General features: G+C 44.0%; 1 protein-coding gene across 1 annotated transcript; it reads left to right on the forward strand.

Annotated features, from left to right (window-relative positions):
- The first annotated feature begins 768 nt into the window (after positions 1–768).
- DDA1 (DET1 and DDB1 associated 1) lies at positions 769–14,551 on the forward strand. Its single transcript, XM_040417401.1, has 5 exons — positions 769–859; positions 3,011–3,091; positions 6,093–6,144; positions 6,227–6,288; positions 13,218–14,551. Exons 1-5 carry the CDS (start codon positions 854–856, stop codon positions 13,323–13,325), a joined length of 309 nt encoding a protein of 102 aa, XP_040273335.1. The 5' UTR covers positions 769–853; the 3' UTR covers positions 13,326–14,551.
- The last annotated feature ends 797 nt before the right edge of the window (positions 14,552–15,348 follow it).

Here is a 15,348-nt window from a genome sequence, read left to right on the forward strand (position 1 = left end):
AAGACGGATCCGTCTTGAACACCATTGAAAGTCAATGGGGAACGGATCCGTTTTCTATTGTGCCAGATTGTGTCAATGAAAACGGATCCGTCCCCGTTGACTTACATTGTGTGCCAGGACGGATCCGTTTGGCTCAGTTTCGTCAGATGGACAGCGTTTTCGTGTCCGCCTCCAAAGCGGAATGGTGACTGAACGGAAGCAAACTGATGCATTCTGAGCGGATCTTTTTCTATTCAGAATCCATTAGTGCAAAACAGCCCTGAACGGATCTCACAAACCAAAACGCCAGTGTAAAAGTAGCCTAAAACATCATTTTTCTCGGCAATGTGGGCACATATCAATATTGGACAAACCGAGATTCATAGGTACAAAACTGCTGACAGATGCCCTTTAAAGTAAAAAAAAAAGTCTTCTTTTGCATTTTCACCGTAATATAAACACCAAGCGAAACAACGCTAAACACCTGCAACTTGTCTGACATAAGCAACAAGAGCGTCTAATTATATCTGTGGGAATTCTATGCAAATCAACGGCGTCACACAAACACTTTAGCAGAACTTCAACTCCCATGAGCACTAGCGACTGTCTGTCAGCCAATGACAACTTCAGCGACAAGAACACGTGCCTTTTCCCGTGCACCCTAACATGGTCGCGCTAGTTACGTTTTTGACAGACTAGCTGAACAGCCAATGAGGGCGCCGCAATGCTGAGAGAAGGAAATATCAACCAATCAGGTGCGGCGTACCGAAGGCAAAGCTCTCGCGTGGTGTCCAATGAGAGGCGTGGCTTCCAGGAGACGCTCCCGTGGTGGTTTGTGTGAACGGGCTAGGCTGGAGCTGAGGGGAGCTGGCTGATGATGGTGTGTATATGTATATGAGTTTGGAAGGTGCTGGGTCTGTGAGGTGCCCGGCTCGGAGTGTCAGCGGCCATGTTGTGGGATGGGGAGCTGGACTGTGCTTGTTGCATATCTGATGTGGGTAGTGGAGGCTGCGGCGAGGTAAGAAGCCCGCAGTCCAGGCCGCAGCACGGCTTGTGCCTCTTGGCTTCAGGGTTTCCCTCCTTAGAGTAACCTCCATCCATAGGTGTCACCTCCAGCAGGCAGCCATTTCTGTCCAGCTCTTTAGGTTGTCCCTCACCTTTATATCATTGCCTATACTGTCATTGGTGATAACTGGTGGCTGTCCTACAGAGCATGTATACGCCATATATAAGCTTATATAGTACAGTGAGTGTCGTCATCCGTATCCGCCCCTGTCACATCCAAACCCAGGACCCCCAGTCCTGTGTCCTCCGCATGATACGTGACCTATTCAGGAGTATGGTACAGGTCATGGCTTATTAGACGGTGACGGCCCTGTACGACTGGTGTGGTCTGACTTCTGGGCCCCCATCAGTCCTGTGAATGAAGGGGCCACACTACTGGTGGAGCACAGCATCCCCCTCTTAGTGTACCCTGGAAAGCAGCGGCCACCTGGGTCACCGGTATCAACATCTTGGAGAGCATTATTCAGGCAGTCTGCAAAATACAGATACTGTCCGCGTTGTGTCTGCATTTTTTTTTTTTGCAGACTCATTGACTTCATTGGGTCCGCATTTTGGGGGGCGAGTATAGGATATGTTCTATCTTTTTGCGGAACCAGAAAGCGCACAGATCATCTATGTGCTTTCTGCATCGGTATGTCATTTCCGTAAAAAAAAGCTAGAATATGTCCGTAAAATGAGGCCCACAAACTCATTGAAGTCAATGGGGCCGCAAAAAAAATAAAAATGCGGATGTCCCATTTTGAAACCGGTTCCGTGCAGGGGGCACGTAGAAATGCAAGACTCACATGGTGGAGAAAGGTTGTAGTAAATGTGCCCTGCACGTCAGAAGTCGGGACTCTGATCAAACAAGTTCTCATTGCATGTAATTAGTCCCCAAATCGTTAGGCATCTGGTGAACTAATGCACCTGGTGAGGGTGTATGCACGCGGCAGTGTGGTTTATGCAGATTTTCTGCACAGCTTTTCTTGCAGTTTATGCTGCATTGATGCTCCAAAATCCGCCTGTATTACTTGTGTTTTTTGACATGGATTTGCCCCACATCTCGACCTTTGCATCAGTTTTGAAAATCCGACATGCTGCAGACTTTAAAATCTGCACCGCAGGTCATTTCCACACCATGTACATGCGATGTTGAAAGTCTTATGTACGTAGCTGGTACTGTATTGTGCTGTGGATTTTTTGTATGTAAGACTAGCGTTTTGGCTTTCCGTTTGTGAGATCCGTTCAGGGCTCTCACAAGCGGTCCAAAACGGATCAGTTTTGCCCTATCGCATTCTGAATGGTAAAGGATCCGCTCAGAATGCATCAGTTTGCCTCCGTTCCGTCTCCATTCCGCTTTGGAGGCGGACACCAAAACGCTACTTGCAGCGTTTTGGTGTCCGTCTGACGAAACTGAGCCAAACAGATCCGCCCTGGCACACAATGTAAGTCAATGGGGACGGATCTGTCCTCCATTGACTTTCAATGGTGTTCAAGATGGATCCGTCATGGCTATAGAAGACCTAATACAACTGGATCCGTTCGACCTAATACAACGGATGCATGATGTTGTATTATTGTAACGGAAGCATTTTTGCAGATCCATGACGGATCCGCAAAAAACACTAGTGTGAAAGTAGCCTAATACGCACAGTGGGGGATATTTATCAAACTGGTGTAAAGTAAAACTGGCCCATAGAAACCAATCGGATTCCACCTCTCATTTTTCACAGCTCCTTTGGAAAATTAAAGGTGGAATCTGGTTGCTATGGGCAACTATGCCAGGTCTACTGTGCACCAGTTTGATAAATGTCCCCTAGTGTACATATACCTTTTAAGTAGTTCAGTGCCGTCCATTCACCACTCCTCAGGGTACTGGGTTGTGACTCTGACTTAGCTAATCAGTGGGAGCCCAGGTAATGTGCGTTATTTTGGAAGACATAAGCTTGTGCTCTTACATTTTTATATTTTTTTTCTTCCCTCTTAGGCAGACTTTTTAAAAGGCCTACCAGTGTACAATGAGAGCAACTTCAGCAGATTTCATGCAGACTCTGTGTGTAAAGCCTCAGTAAGTCATTTTCCCAACCACACTATTTTACTTGTCTCCGCTGTATCGTTGTGGGATAGTTTTGTGCTGTGATTTGGGGCCATTTATATAGTTTTGTATGCTTGGCTTCTGCTAGGACCTTGTATGTTTTGGTAAATGTACAGCTGGGTGTTACCAGTCGGGGGCATGCCTCCGCATGGTCTGCTACTGTCAAGTCAGTGCTGCAATGCAATGATAATGCTGTGTTATGTGAAAAGATACTCCGCAATAGTTACTGCATGGGGAATATAATTGTTTAGTAAAACCGACCTGTCAGGAATGGTGACCTGTGCTTATCTTCTGCTGATCCTCAGAGCAGTTAGCCATACATGTGCACAGCTTTCTTCTGACCAGGTGAGGCCAACTGATGAGTGGAGATGTTACTGGCGCAAAGAACACATCAGAATCTTATTATATATATTTTATTAGTTCCTAATCTTGTACTCCTTTGACCTGTTCCTGACATCAGGTGTACATGTATACCTGATGTTATGGTCTGTGTAAGGATTAAAGACCCAACGCAGTGTTAGGAGTATGGAACGGGCTCACACACTGAGCTCTCAATATATGGCAGCTGCTGGTTGTATAATACAGCTGGTACTCTGCCACAATGACTGTTCTCTATTACCATGACTGCCTGGGCCCTTGGGAAAGTTCCCAGGCCTGTCATAGCTAACTGCCTGTAAAGCCATGGACGAGGCATGGCTTGTCAGGCAGCGTGTCAGAATCCTAAAGACAAGTGACCAAAAGGTCGCATGTTCAAGTTCCTTAAGGAGGCTAAAAATGACAGTGAAAAAATGTAAAAAAAAACCTCAAATAATAAAAATTCAAATGCCCCCTCACCCCAGGTGTTGCTTCGTCCAAAAATGTCCTTTGGATACATCATTGGTATCTGATCGGTGGGGGTCCGATATCTGGGACTGATCAGCTATTTGAGAAGGCATCGGCTCTCGCAGTAGTGCCGTGGCCTTCTTACAGCTTTGTCTAAGCCGGGCATCCTCAAACTGCGGCCCTCCATCTGTTGCAAAACTACAACTCCCAGCATGCCCGGATAGCCTACAGGTATCAGCCTACAGCAGGGCATGGTGGGAGTTGTAGTTTTACAACAGCTGGAGGGCCGCAGTTTGAGGATGCCTGGTCTAAGCCATGTGATGACATACTCATAGGTCACATGGCCTAGGCGTGGCTCGGCCCCATAGAAGTGAATGGCGCTGAACTGCAGGTGGGGCGTGTGTAAAGCACAGGGGGTGTCACAAAGCAGTGCTCCAAGGCTTCAGTCCCGCCTCCTGGTGCTTGAACTTATTTGCATATGAATATAAACACATATCTCTGCAGCTGTGTAGCATACAGACAAAAGAAAGGCATGGTTTTAATCAGCATGATGAGCCCTACCGGGCAGTATGTCTGATTTAATGGGGTTGATCCTGGTGACAGAGCCTCGTTAAAATATAAACTTATTTATCCTGTGTGGTGAATGCCGTAACAGAAAAAAAAAAAAAAAATGGTCGATTTGCCTTTTTTTTTTTTTTTTGGTGGCTTCACCTCCCCCAAAAAAGTTGAATAAAAAGTGATTGTATAGTCAACCACACTCCAAAATGGTATCAAAAGATAGTCAGAATATTGCTCTGCAACTTTTTTAAAGTTATTTGTTTTCAGTATTAAAACAAGAAAACTATATAAATGTGGTATTACGGTAAATCTTTGTCGCACTTCGTGTATCTGCTGTAAGTAGGGTTCCAACCCCGTTATCAATAATGAATACAACTACAGCTTGTAGATTTTAATCTTGATTGTACAGTTTTTTTATTATGCAACATACGGCATTATTCATGCGTGACGTTTCGCCTCGCAGGCCTTCCTCTGACACTGCCCATATATAAAGAAATACAAAAATTACAAAAAATAAAAATGAAAGTTACAAAGACCAGATTAACATACCCACAAGATATATCAGCAATTTACATAGTGCAAAATTCTGGACGCGGTTTACAAGCACGGTAGGTTGCCAGATGGAGGCTTGCACAGAACCTGGAGTTCATTCCAATACCACCAAAAGGATCATAAGGTTGCCAAAAAGGTCAAAATGGTGGTATAAACAAAACAAATCTCTCATTTATGAGCCATAAGTAATGTCTTGTTTAGGGTATTAAAGAAAAAGGCCAAATATTGACACAGCAAGCAGATATACAAGATACTCTGAAAATAAACTCAAATCAGTACACTGTTGCATCTAGCACAGGGAACAGTGTACTGATTTGAGTGGATATGTTATCTGGTCTTTGTAACTTTTTTTTATTAAAATTTTTGTATTTCTTTATATATAGGCAGTGTCTCAGGAAGGCCTGTGAGCCAAAACATCACGCATGAATATTGCCGTATGTTTCATAATAAAAAAACTCTATCAAGATTAAAACCTACAAGCTGTAGTTGTATTCATCATTATTATTATTATTATTATTATTATTATTATTATTATTGTGGTATTGCCATAATCTTACTGACCTAGAGAGTGAAGGTTACAGGTCAGTTTTACTGCGTAACCTATACGGGCAGTTTTACTGCGTAACCTATACGGGCAGTTTTACTGCGTAGCCCTCATGTGAATGGAAAAATTTAAAAAAGGAAAATTGCTGCAGCAGGAAGGGGTTAAGGATCCACTGTCCAAGTATAAGTTTTACCTCTTTTATCCCCTTTCCTGGCTATCCCATTTAGTGGCTCTGTATAAGTCAGGGGGCTGCAGCATGATCCCTCACTGATTGGGAAGTTGTGTGGCTGATGCTGTATTCCAAAGAGGGACTCGCTGACGCTGTGATATGCACTTAAAGATGCATGGGACACAACTGACAGAATAGGGCAATCTGGCACTTTTTATCTAGTCTGTGTACATCCTGGAGTGTGGCATGTAGGCAAGAGTGGAGTCAAGGCCTTTAAGTGTTAGAGATCACGTTTTCTATCCTGTAACGATTGAGGAATTGTCTTGCAGAATAGACGGCCGTCAGTTTACCTGCCCACAAGAGAGTATCCTTCTGACCAAAGTAAGTTCATTGCTGTGGGCAGGAGGGGTGACAATGTTGTCAGATGATGGTTCTAATTTCTTTTTTCTTTTTTACCGTCCAGTCATAGTAACAGAGAAAACAAATATACTTTTGCGATATTTACACCAGCAATGGGACAAAAAGGTGAGACTGTTCTCCTCAAGACACTTTATTTGCAGGCATTAGACTATTTTTCTGGCCAGTTTTTTGACTTCTGAAATGTGCTGTCCTCCTGTCAGGTGGGTCTGACATGGGATAGGCCATCAATATCATCATACCCGCTAATAGAATGTCATCCCCTTCATTGTTTACCAGGCACACTTCTGTACTTCTGACTGTGCCTTATTATTATTATTATTATTTATTATTAAAGCACCATTTATTCCATAGCGCTGTACATATGAGAAGAGGTATACATACATAATACAGACAATTGCACTAAGCATAAACAAGACGAGTTACAAACTGGTACAGAAGGAGAGAGGGCCCTGCCCGTGAGGGCTTACAATCTACATGGTATGGGAGAAGGACACAGTAGGTGCGGGTGAAGTTGGTCATGGCGATATAGAGGGTCACTGGTTGTAGGCTTGTCTGAAAAGGTGGTGGGTTTTTAGGTTTCTTTTAAAGGATTCCACTGTAGGTGAGAGTCTGATATGTTGGGGCAGCGAGTTCCAGAGTGTGGGGGATGCACGGGAGAAATCTTGGAGGCGATTGTGGGAAGAGGCGATAAGAGGAGAGAAGGAGGTCTTGTGAGGATCGGAGAGTGCGTGTGGGGGTGTATCGGGAAAGTAGCTCAGAGATGTAGGGAGGGGACAGGTTATGGACGGCCTTGTATGTATTTGTTAGTACTTTGAAGTGAATTCGCTGGGTGAAGGGATTGGCAGAGGAGTAATAGGGTGAGAGGTGGATTAGTCGGGCAGCAGAGTTGAGGATAGATTGGAGGGGTGTGAGAGTGCTAGATGGAAGGCCACAGAGGAGAGTGTTGCAGTAGTCTAGGAGGGAGATGATGAGGGCATGTACAAGCTTTTTCGCAGATTCAAAGTTAAGGAAAGCACGCATGCGGGAGTTGTTTTTGAGTTGGAGGCGGCAGATGGTGGAAAGGGCAGAATCCAAGGTCACTCCAAGGCAGCGGACTTGGTTGACCGGGCATAGTGTGCAGCCATTGATTGTGATGGGTCTGTTGGGGGGGGGGGGGGGGGGGGGGGGGGTTGAGCAAGATGAAGGAAAGATGATGAATTCTGTTTTATCCATATTGAGTTTTAGAAAGCGAAAGGCGAAGAAGGATGATGTAGAATATAGACATTGTGGGATTCTTGATAGTAAGGTGGTGATGTCTGGACCAGAGAGGTAGATTTGTGTGTCGTCAGCATAAGACTGATACTGAAAGCCATGGGACTCTATGAGCTGTCCCAGGCCAAAAGTGTAGCTGAAGAAGAGCAGGGGTCCTAGGACAGAGCCTTGCGGGACACCAACAGAGACTGAGTTGTAACAGTACAGAGCGCAGTCTGGTAGGTAATAAAAGGGACTTGATGGAGCGCTGCAGCCTCTTCAGTCACCTAATCAGAGGGTCTATTTGGAGTAGGGGGGCCAGATGTCCAGCTTTAGGCAGGACAATCCGATTTCCTGGTACCCTGACCTCTGCCCGGCACCACGCTTAGGGCTCTTTCACACTTGCGTTCTTGTCTTCCGGCATAGAGTTCCGTCGTCGGGGCTCTATGCCGGAAGAATCCTGATCAGGATTATCCTAATGCATTCTGAATGGAGAGAAATCCGTTCAGGATGCATCAGGATGTCTTCAGTTCCGGAACGGAACGTTTTTTGGCCGGAGAAAATACCGCAGCATGCTGCGCTTTTTGCTCCGGCCAAAAATCCGGAACACTTGCCGCAAGGCCGGATCCGGAATTAATGCCCATTGAAAGGCATTGATCCGGATCCGGCCTTAAGCTAAACGTCGTTTCGGCGCATTGCCGGAGCCGACATTTAGCTTTTTCAGAGTGGTTACCATGGCTGCCGGGACGCTAAAGTCCTGGCAGCCATGGTAAAGTGTAGCGGGGAGCGGGGGAGCAGCATACTTACCGTCCGTGCGGCTCCCCGGGCGCTCCAGAGTGACGTCAGGGCGCCCCAAGCGCATGGATCATGTGATCACATGGATCACGTCATCCATGCGCATGGGGCGCTCTGACGTCACTCTGGAGCGCCCGGGGAGCCGCACGGACGGTAAGTATGCTGCTCCCCCGCTCCCCACTACTACTATGGCAACCAGGACTTTAATAGCGTCCTGGGTGCCATAGTAACACTGAACTCATTTGGAAGACGGTTCCGTCTTCAAATGCTTTCAGTACACTTGCGTTTTTCCGGATCCGGCGTGTAATTCCGGCAAGTGGAGTACACGCCGGATCCGGACAACGCAAGTGTGAAAGAGGCCTTAGACAGCAACATTGTGCTAAGCGGGAGCTGCAGGCGCAAACTGACTGAGAGTGAGAGAAGCACTCTGAGCCCCGCACAGCTCACCTTCAGATCTTCCATGTTTTTTTCCTTTGCCGTCACCATTACTTGGATGGGGCTTGGTTTAGCATGGCCTATAATTTCTGGCTTTTTGGAGTGAAGCAAGTGGCCATCCTAATTGGGACTTGGAACCCGACTGATTTGATATTGATGGCCTATGCCAAGATAGACCTTAAAGATTATGTACACCTTCGGAGGCAGATTTTTTTGTGATTGCATTTTACTCATTTTGGGCTAAATAATTTTTTCAATTGGTCTTTATTAAAAATATTGAGCCACTCTGTCACAAAGGGTTAACTGTCTAGCTGGGCCAATCATACTTTTTTACTTTCGCTTTGTGTCAGTCATCTAATAACCCTTATCTCTAAACTACAAGAGGACATAAACACTTATTTAAGCCACATTCTATCAGTAACATAAAAACTTAACTTTAATGAGTGTTTATAATGTCAGAGATAAGGAGCCCGTCAGCTCCCCAACTGAATCTGCTTCTAGAGCATCTCGGCTCTGTACAGAAAAAAGGGTTCCTCATTTGTAATAAAGACCAATTTACAAAATGGTTTTTAGCTTAAAATGAGTACAATGCAATAAAAAAAATTGCCCCCAAATAGCCTTTAAATATTAGTCCTGGAAAACCTTTTAACATTGACACTGTAAATACTTTGTTGTACTAATCTCAGGTTCCACTTGTTGGTCCAATATATTTGGTAGCCAAGGTTTTGTAATGGTTTCATTTTCTTACAGATATGTTGGAATTTTCATTTGTGGCACCCATTTTAACCACCTCCCGTCCGCCCATAGGATATAAACGTCCGGGAGGTGGTTCTCTATTTCTGAATGGACGTTCCAGAACGTCTGTTCAGAAAGTGCAGCTGCACTCTAATCGTGCAGCTGCTGATCGGGTTGCCCGCTGTCAGTGACAGCAGGGCAACCCAGAGAGAAGGCAGGGACAGTGCCCAGGTGTCCCTGCCTTCTGGATCGCTGCATACACAGCGCTCAACGAGTGCTGTGTATGCAGAGCAGGAAGCGCTATGCGCTTCCTGTTCCGGCCCCACGGTCATATGACCGCCGGGGACCGGAGAGTGAAGGAGCTGTGTGAGGTCTTTCAGAGACCTCGATCAGCCCTGCACTGAATTATGCTGTACAGCACTGAATTATGCTGTACAGCACTGAATTATGCTGTACAGCACTGAATTATGCTGTACAGCACTGAATTATGCTGTACAGCCTCTCTGGGGGGGTGTATTTCTCCTGTAACTGGGGCTACTATGTCAGCCCCAGTTACAGGAGAAATCAAAAGTGAAAAAAAAAAGAAAAAGTGAAGTAAATGTCCCCCAGAGGTCTTGTATGATCTTATGGGGGACGAAAAGTTTAAAATAAAAAATAAAGGGTTGAAGAAAATAAATAAAATAAAAAAGTTTCACATGTAAAAAAAAAAAAAAAAAAAATTCCCCAAGTAAGGAATAAAAAAAAAAGTTAAAAATAGAAAAAATTAAATAAAATAGACATATTTGGTATTGCTGCGTCCGTAAAAACCAGCTCTATAAAAATATCACATGACCTAACCCCTCGGGTGAACACCGTAAAAAAAGTGTCAAAACAAGCAATTTCTGTCACCTTACATCACAAAGTGCAACACCAAGTGATCAAAAACGCGTATGTCCCACAAAATGGTACCAATAAAACTGTCACCTCATCCAGCAAAAAATGAGCCCCTACATTAGAAAATCTCTCAAAAAATAAAAAAAACTATAGCTCTCAGAACATGAACACATTAAAACATAATTTTTTTGTTTCAAAAATGCTATTATTGTGTAAAACGTCAATAAATAAGAAAAAGTATACATATTTGGTATCTCCACGTCCGTAACAATCTGCTCTATAAAAATGTCACTTGACTGAACCCCTCAGGTGAACGCTGTAAAAATAAATAAATAGAAACTGTGCTAAAACAACCAATTTTTTGGTCACCTTGCCCCATAAAGTGTTATATTGAATGATCAAAAAATCATATGTACCCAAAAATAGTACTAATAAAACTGGCACCTTATCCCCTAGTTTCCAAAATGGGATCACTTCTTGGGAGTTTCTACTGTAAGGGTGCATCAGGGGGCTTCAAATGGGACATGGCATCTAAAAACCATGTGGAGTTCCTTTTCTTTTGCGCCCTGCCGTGTGCCCATACAGCAGTTTATGACCACATTTGGGGTGTTTCTGTAAACTACAGAATCAGGGCCATAAATATTGAGTTTGGTTTGGCTGTTAACCCTTGCTTTGTAACTGGAAAAAAAATTATTAAAATGGAAAATCTGCCAAAAAAGTGAAATTTTAAAATTGTATCTCTATTTTCCATTAATTCTTGTGGAACGCCTAAAGGGTTAACAAAGTTTGTAAAATCAGTTTTAAGTAACTTGAGGGGTGTAGTTTCTACAATGGGGTCATTTATGGGGGTATCCACTATGTAGGCCCCACAAAATGACTTCAGACCTGAACTGGTCCTTAAAAAGTGGGTTTTGGCAATTTTCTTTAAAAATTTGAAGAATTGCTTCTAAACTTCTAAGCCAGTGTTTCCCAACCAGTGTGCCTCCAGCTGTTGCAAAACTACAACTCCCAGCATGCCCGCACAGCCGAAGGCTGTCCGTGCATGCTGGGAGTTGTAGTTTTGCAACAGCTGGAGGCACACTGGTTGGGAAACACTGTTCTAAGCCTTCTAACGTCCTAAAAAAATAAAATGACATTTCCAAAATGATGCCAACATAAAGTAGACATATGGGGAATGCTAAGTAATAAATATTTTGAGGTATCACTTTCTGTTTTAAAAGCAGAGAAATTGAAATTTAGAAAATTGCTAATTTTTCCAAAATTTTGGTAAATTTGGGATTTTTTTCATAAATTAAGGTGAAATATATTGACCCAAATTTACCATTGTCATGAAGTACAATCTCTGAATGACTTGGATAAATAAAGGCGTTCCAAAGTTATTACCACGTAAAGTGAGATATGTCAGTTTTGCAAAATTAGGCCTGGTCAGGAAGGGGGCAAATGGCCCAGATGGCAAGTGGTTAAAAAAAATTGCAACAAGAAGGGCAGACAAGTTAATGCGCTTTCACATAGTTAATGTTTGATCAGTGACTCTGAGCCAAAACCAGGATTGGAGTCTCCACAGACAAGGTATAAGAGAAAGATTTGCACCTGTTCTGTGTTTTGGATCCGCACCTCTGTTGGGCGTCTTTCACACGAACGTATTGGTTCCGTTCCGTGCATTGGGGACCGCAATTTGCAGTCCCCAATGCACAGGCATTGTCCGTTTGGCGGCCGGGGCGAATCCAGACCCATTCAACTTGAATGGGTCTGTGATCTGTCCGTTCTGCAAAAAGATAGAACAAGTTATGGCGTAGTGCTTCCGTGGGGTTCCGTTCCATGCTTCCATTCCGCGGAATGCACGCGGCCGGTGCCCTGTGTATTGCGTAACCGCCGTATGTGGCCCGCACTACGGCCATGTGAAAGAAGCCTTAGACTCAAAATCACTGATTAAGTTGCTGAAGGCTGCTTTTTATTTCTATCTGACTGTGAGCCAAAACCAGCTGCAGATCAAAGACACAGAACAGGTGCAGATCTTGCCCTTATACCTCCTCTCTGGAGGCTCCAATCCTGGTTTTGGCTCACAATCACTGACCACTGACTGTGTAAAAGCGGCCTAGAGGTCCCTTTAGACGGGATAATTCAGCAGGCAATTGTCGGAAAGGAAGTGTTCCTTCCCAACAATCGCCTAGTTGTCGGTGGGGGAAACCTCTGCATTTCCATGCAGCGATCGCCTCCACAATATGGGGACAAGTGATCGCTAATGACATTGCTGGTCCTCATACAGACTGGTTTGCCAGCAGCAGAGCCTGTTTACACACCATGATCTGCTGCCGACAAATGATTTAGGTGCCTACACAAACTATCCAGTTACCCGAAAAACGAGTAATCGCTAACGAGCATTCATAGGACTGCTCATTATCTGGTGGATTCTCAGCCCGTTTTAATTGGCTTTACAGAGACTAACAGCTGGAATTGCAGACTTGTTTATTCAGTATAGTTATCGGCTCTTGCTTTTCATGTATTTATTTATTTATTTATTTTTTTTCCAAACATGGGAATGAATCCCCGAAGATGAATGATATTGTGTGAACTCAATCACAGGGCGAAGCTGAATTTTGGTTATGTAAAATTGTAAATAGATGACATTCATAGCTGGCATGATTTCCTACACTGATAACATGTCATCTTTTGCATCCATCCACACATCTATTAAAAACTATCTAGACTTGGGCTGGTGTGAACATGATCTTTATCATACATGCATATTGCCCTCCTTGTAACCCTTGTCTATATAAGACTGTCACTAACTTTGTGGCTTGCATTATTATTTGGGCCATGATGGATCACACCGATGTAAGAGTGGCCCTGGAGATGGCCTGGAAATCTTTTTGTGGTGTGTTGGAAGAAGCTTCTGTCTAAGTAACCACGTCTGCCTCATGCTGTTTAATACTAACCTGACGTATCGCCTTCCATTTTGTCTGCAGAACGCTGCAAAGAAAAGAGACCAAGACCAGTTGGAAATAGGTGAAACATCTGCGCCCCCACGAAAGATTGCCCGGACGGACAGCCAGGAAATGAATGAGGACACATAAGAACCACTGAGAAACTTCTTTACCGACCTCGCACCCCACGTCTCCATTTTGTTTCCCCTCCCACAGCACGGGATGACCCTGCTATGTTGGGTGGAGGTATCACAGCCTTCCTTATGGATGCAGTCGATTCCTCTTCTGGTATCCTAGGAGCCAAATTTCTATTTATTTCTTGAAGATTTTATTTATGTTGTGCTGAAACTCCTCTGCGAACAGATGGATATGAAAGATTTCACGCCCTGCCCGCCCTTTTTTTATTTTAACAATGTTTTTTTTTCTTTTTCTGCTGTTCCCTACACTGTGTATATGGTTTTAAACTAATTGGCCCAGGTTCTGCTGGACTCTGCTTTAAACTGTGCAGCTGCAATTTCTGTGATCCTGTGCCGCAGAGGTTCTGATGCCTGCCACGGATCCCTGAAAACTGCTTCAGCTACAGTGTAACTTTTGTTCCATTGAATCAGATTTTTTTTTTTCTTTTGCATGCAGTTTTTTATTTAGTTTATCTTGGGCATCCTAAGCCGCTGGGAGGACATCCACTTCCTGGAAACCACAACCTTCTGAATTACAGTATTGGGTTGTTCCGTTCTGAACATCTTGTAGTTCCACCACTCAACAAGATTCTCCGCCAGTGACTGGTGTGCCATATACATAGTCCGTTCTAGAGGTACCTGCATGACTAACATACTTATTGTGAGGCATTGAACTTGTGTAACTGTTGTACCTCCCAGCACTACATCCACAAAGAGCCCTTGTGTTTGTACACTGCTATCACTAACCAATGAAAAGCTAAATGTCTTCTAGACTGGTTAGCGGTCTTAACACATGAATGGCCACCAGTACTGTTACCTGGGAATTTGCTACTTGTCCACATCGCCACAAGAGCCGTGAATTAAAACAATGATAATCAGCTTGATATCAGCTGATCTTTGGTGGGGTTTTTTGTGTACATTTTATCCCGTTATTTTTTTCTGATCTTTTGGAAGGAGCAGCTGTAGGGGTGTACTGTGTCAGTCACATGGCTCTTCCTTCTATGGTGTGTTTTTTTTTTTTTTTTTAGTTTTGAAGTCCTTAACTCAATTGCCTATTAAGCTCAACTAGTGCTTCCTGACTAGAAATGTTGCCTAGAAAATTCTGTTGCACAGTAGATCGCCCAGTTATGTCCTGTGGTAAGGAATAAACTTGTGGCCTTCCAATAAAGTCTCTGAAGCAGAGTTCACCTTTTATTTTCAGTCCGTATTGTGTGTAATGCCTTTTATATTATGTGGTTATGTTTCATGTGGGGGCATCGATGCAGGCAAGAAAGATGGATACAGTTGAGACTTTCACAAGCCCTTTAGATGGGTAATTCTTTCTTGTCATCTGTGCTCATCTATTTAGGCTAGATTCTGTTCACTTGGATCAGGTTTTCATTGCTCTTTTGGGTTCACACACTAGATTTTGTTGCCGAATTTTCTGTGCCATTCAATGGAACCGATTTTGTCATGGGAAAATTCTACAACAAAGTCTACAGCACATGAAGACACCCTTTAAGTGTCACAATAGCGTAGTCTTTAGAATTATGTCCAAGAGAAAGACACCTGCTGGTCCTATTATAAGTCAATAGGATAAAAGAGCGAATCTGTTATAGATCTTAGAAACATAAGTAATAATAAACCAGTTAGGAAATGATGAACTGAACCTGAGAGGCACTTTAGGCTACTTTCACACTAGCGTTTGGGGCTCCGCTTGTGAGCTCCATTTGAAGGCTCTCGCAAGCGGCCCCGAACGCATCCGTACTGCCCCAATGCATTCTGAGTGGATGCGGATCCGCTCAGAATGCATCAGTCTGGCAGCGTTCAGCCTCCGCTCAGCAAGCGGACACCTGAACGCAGCTTTCAGCGTTCGGGTGTCCGCCTGGCCGTGCGGAGGGAAACGGATCCGTCCAGACTTACAATGTAAGTCAATGGGGACGGATCCGGCTGAAGTTGACACAATATGGCTCAATTTTCAAACTGATCTGTCCCCTATTGACTTTTAATGTAAAGTC

The sequence above is a fragment of the Bufo bufo genome, chromosome 2 (genome assembly GCF_905171765.1).
Source record: "Bufo bufo chromosome 2, aBufBuf1.1, whole genome shotgun sequence".
In the NCBI taxonomy this organism is placed as follows: Eukaryota; Metazoa; Chordata; class Amphibia; order Anura; family Bufonidae; genus Bufo; species Bufo bufo.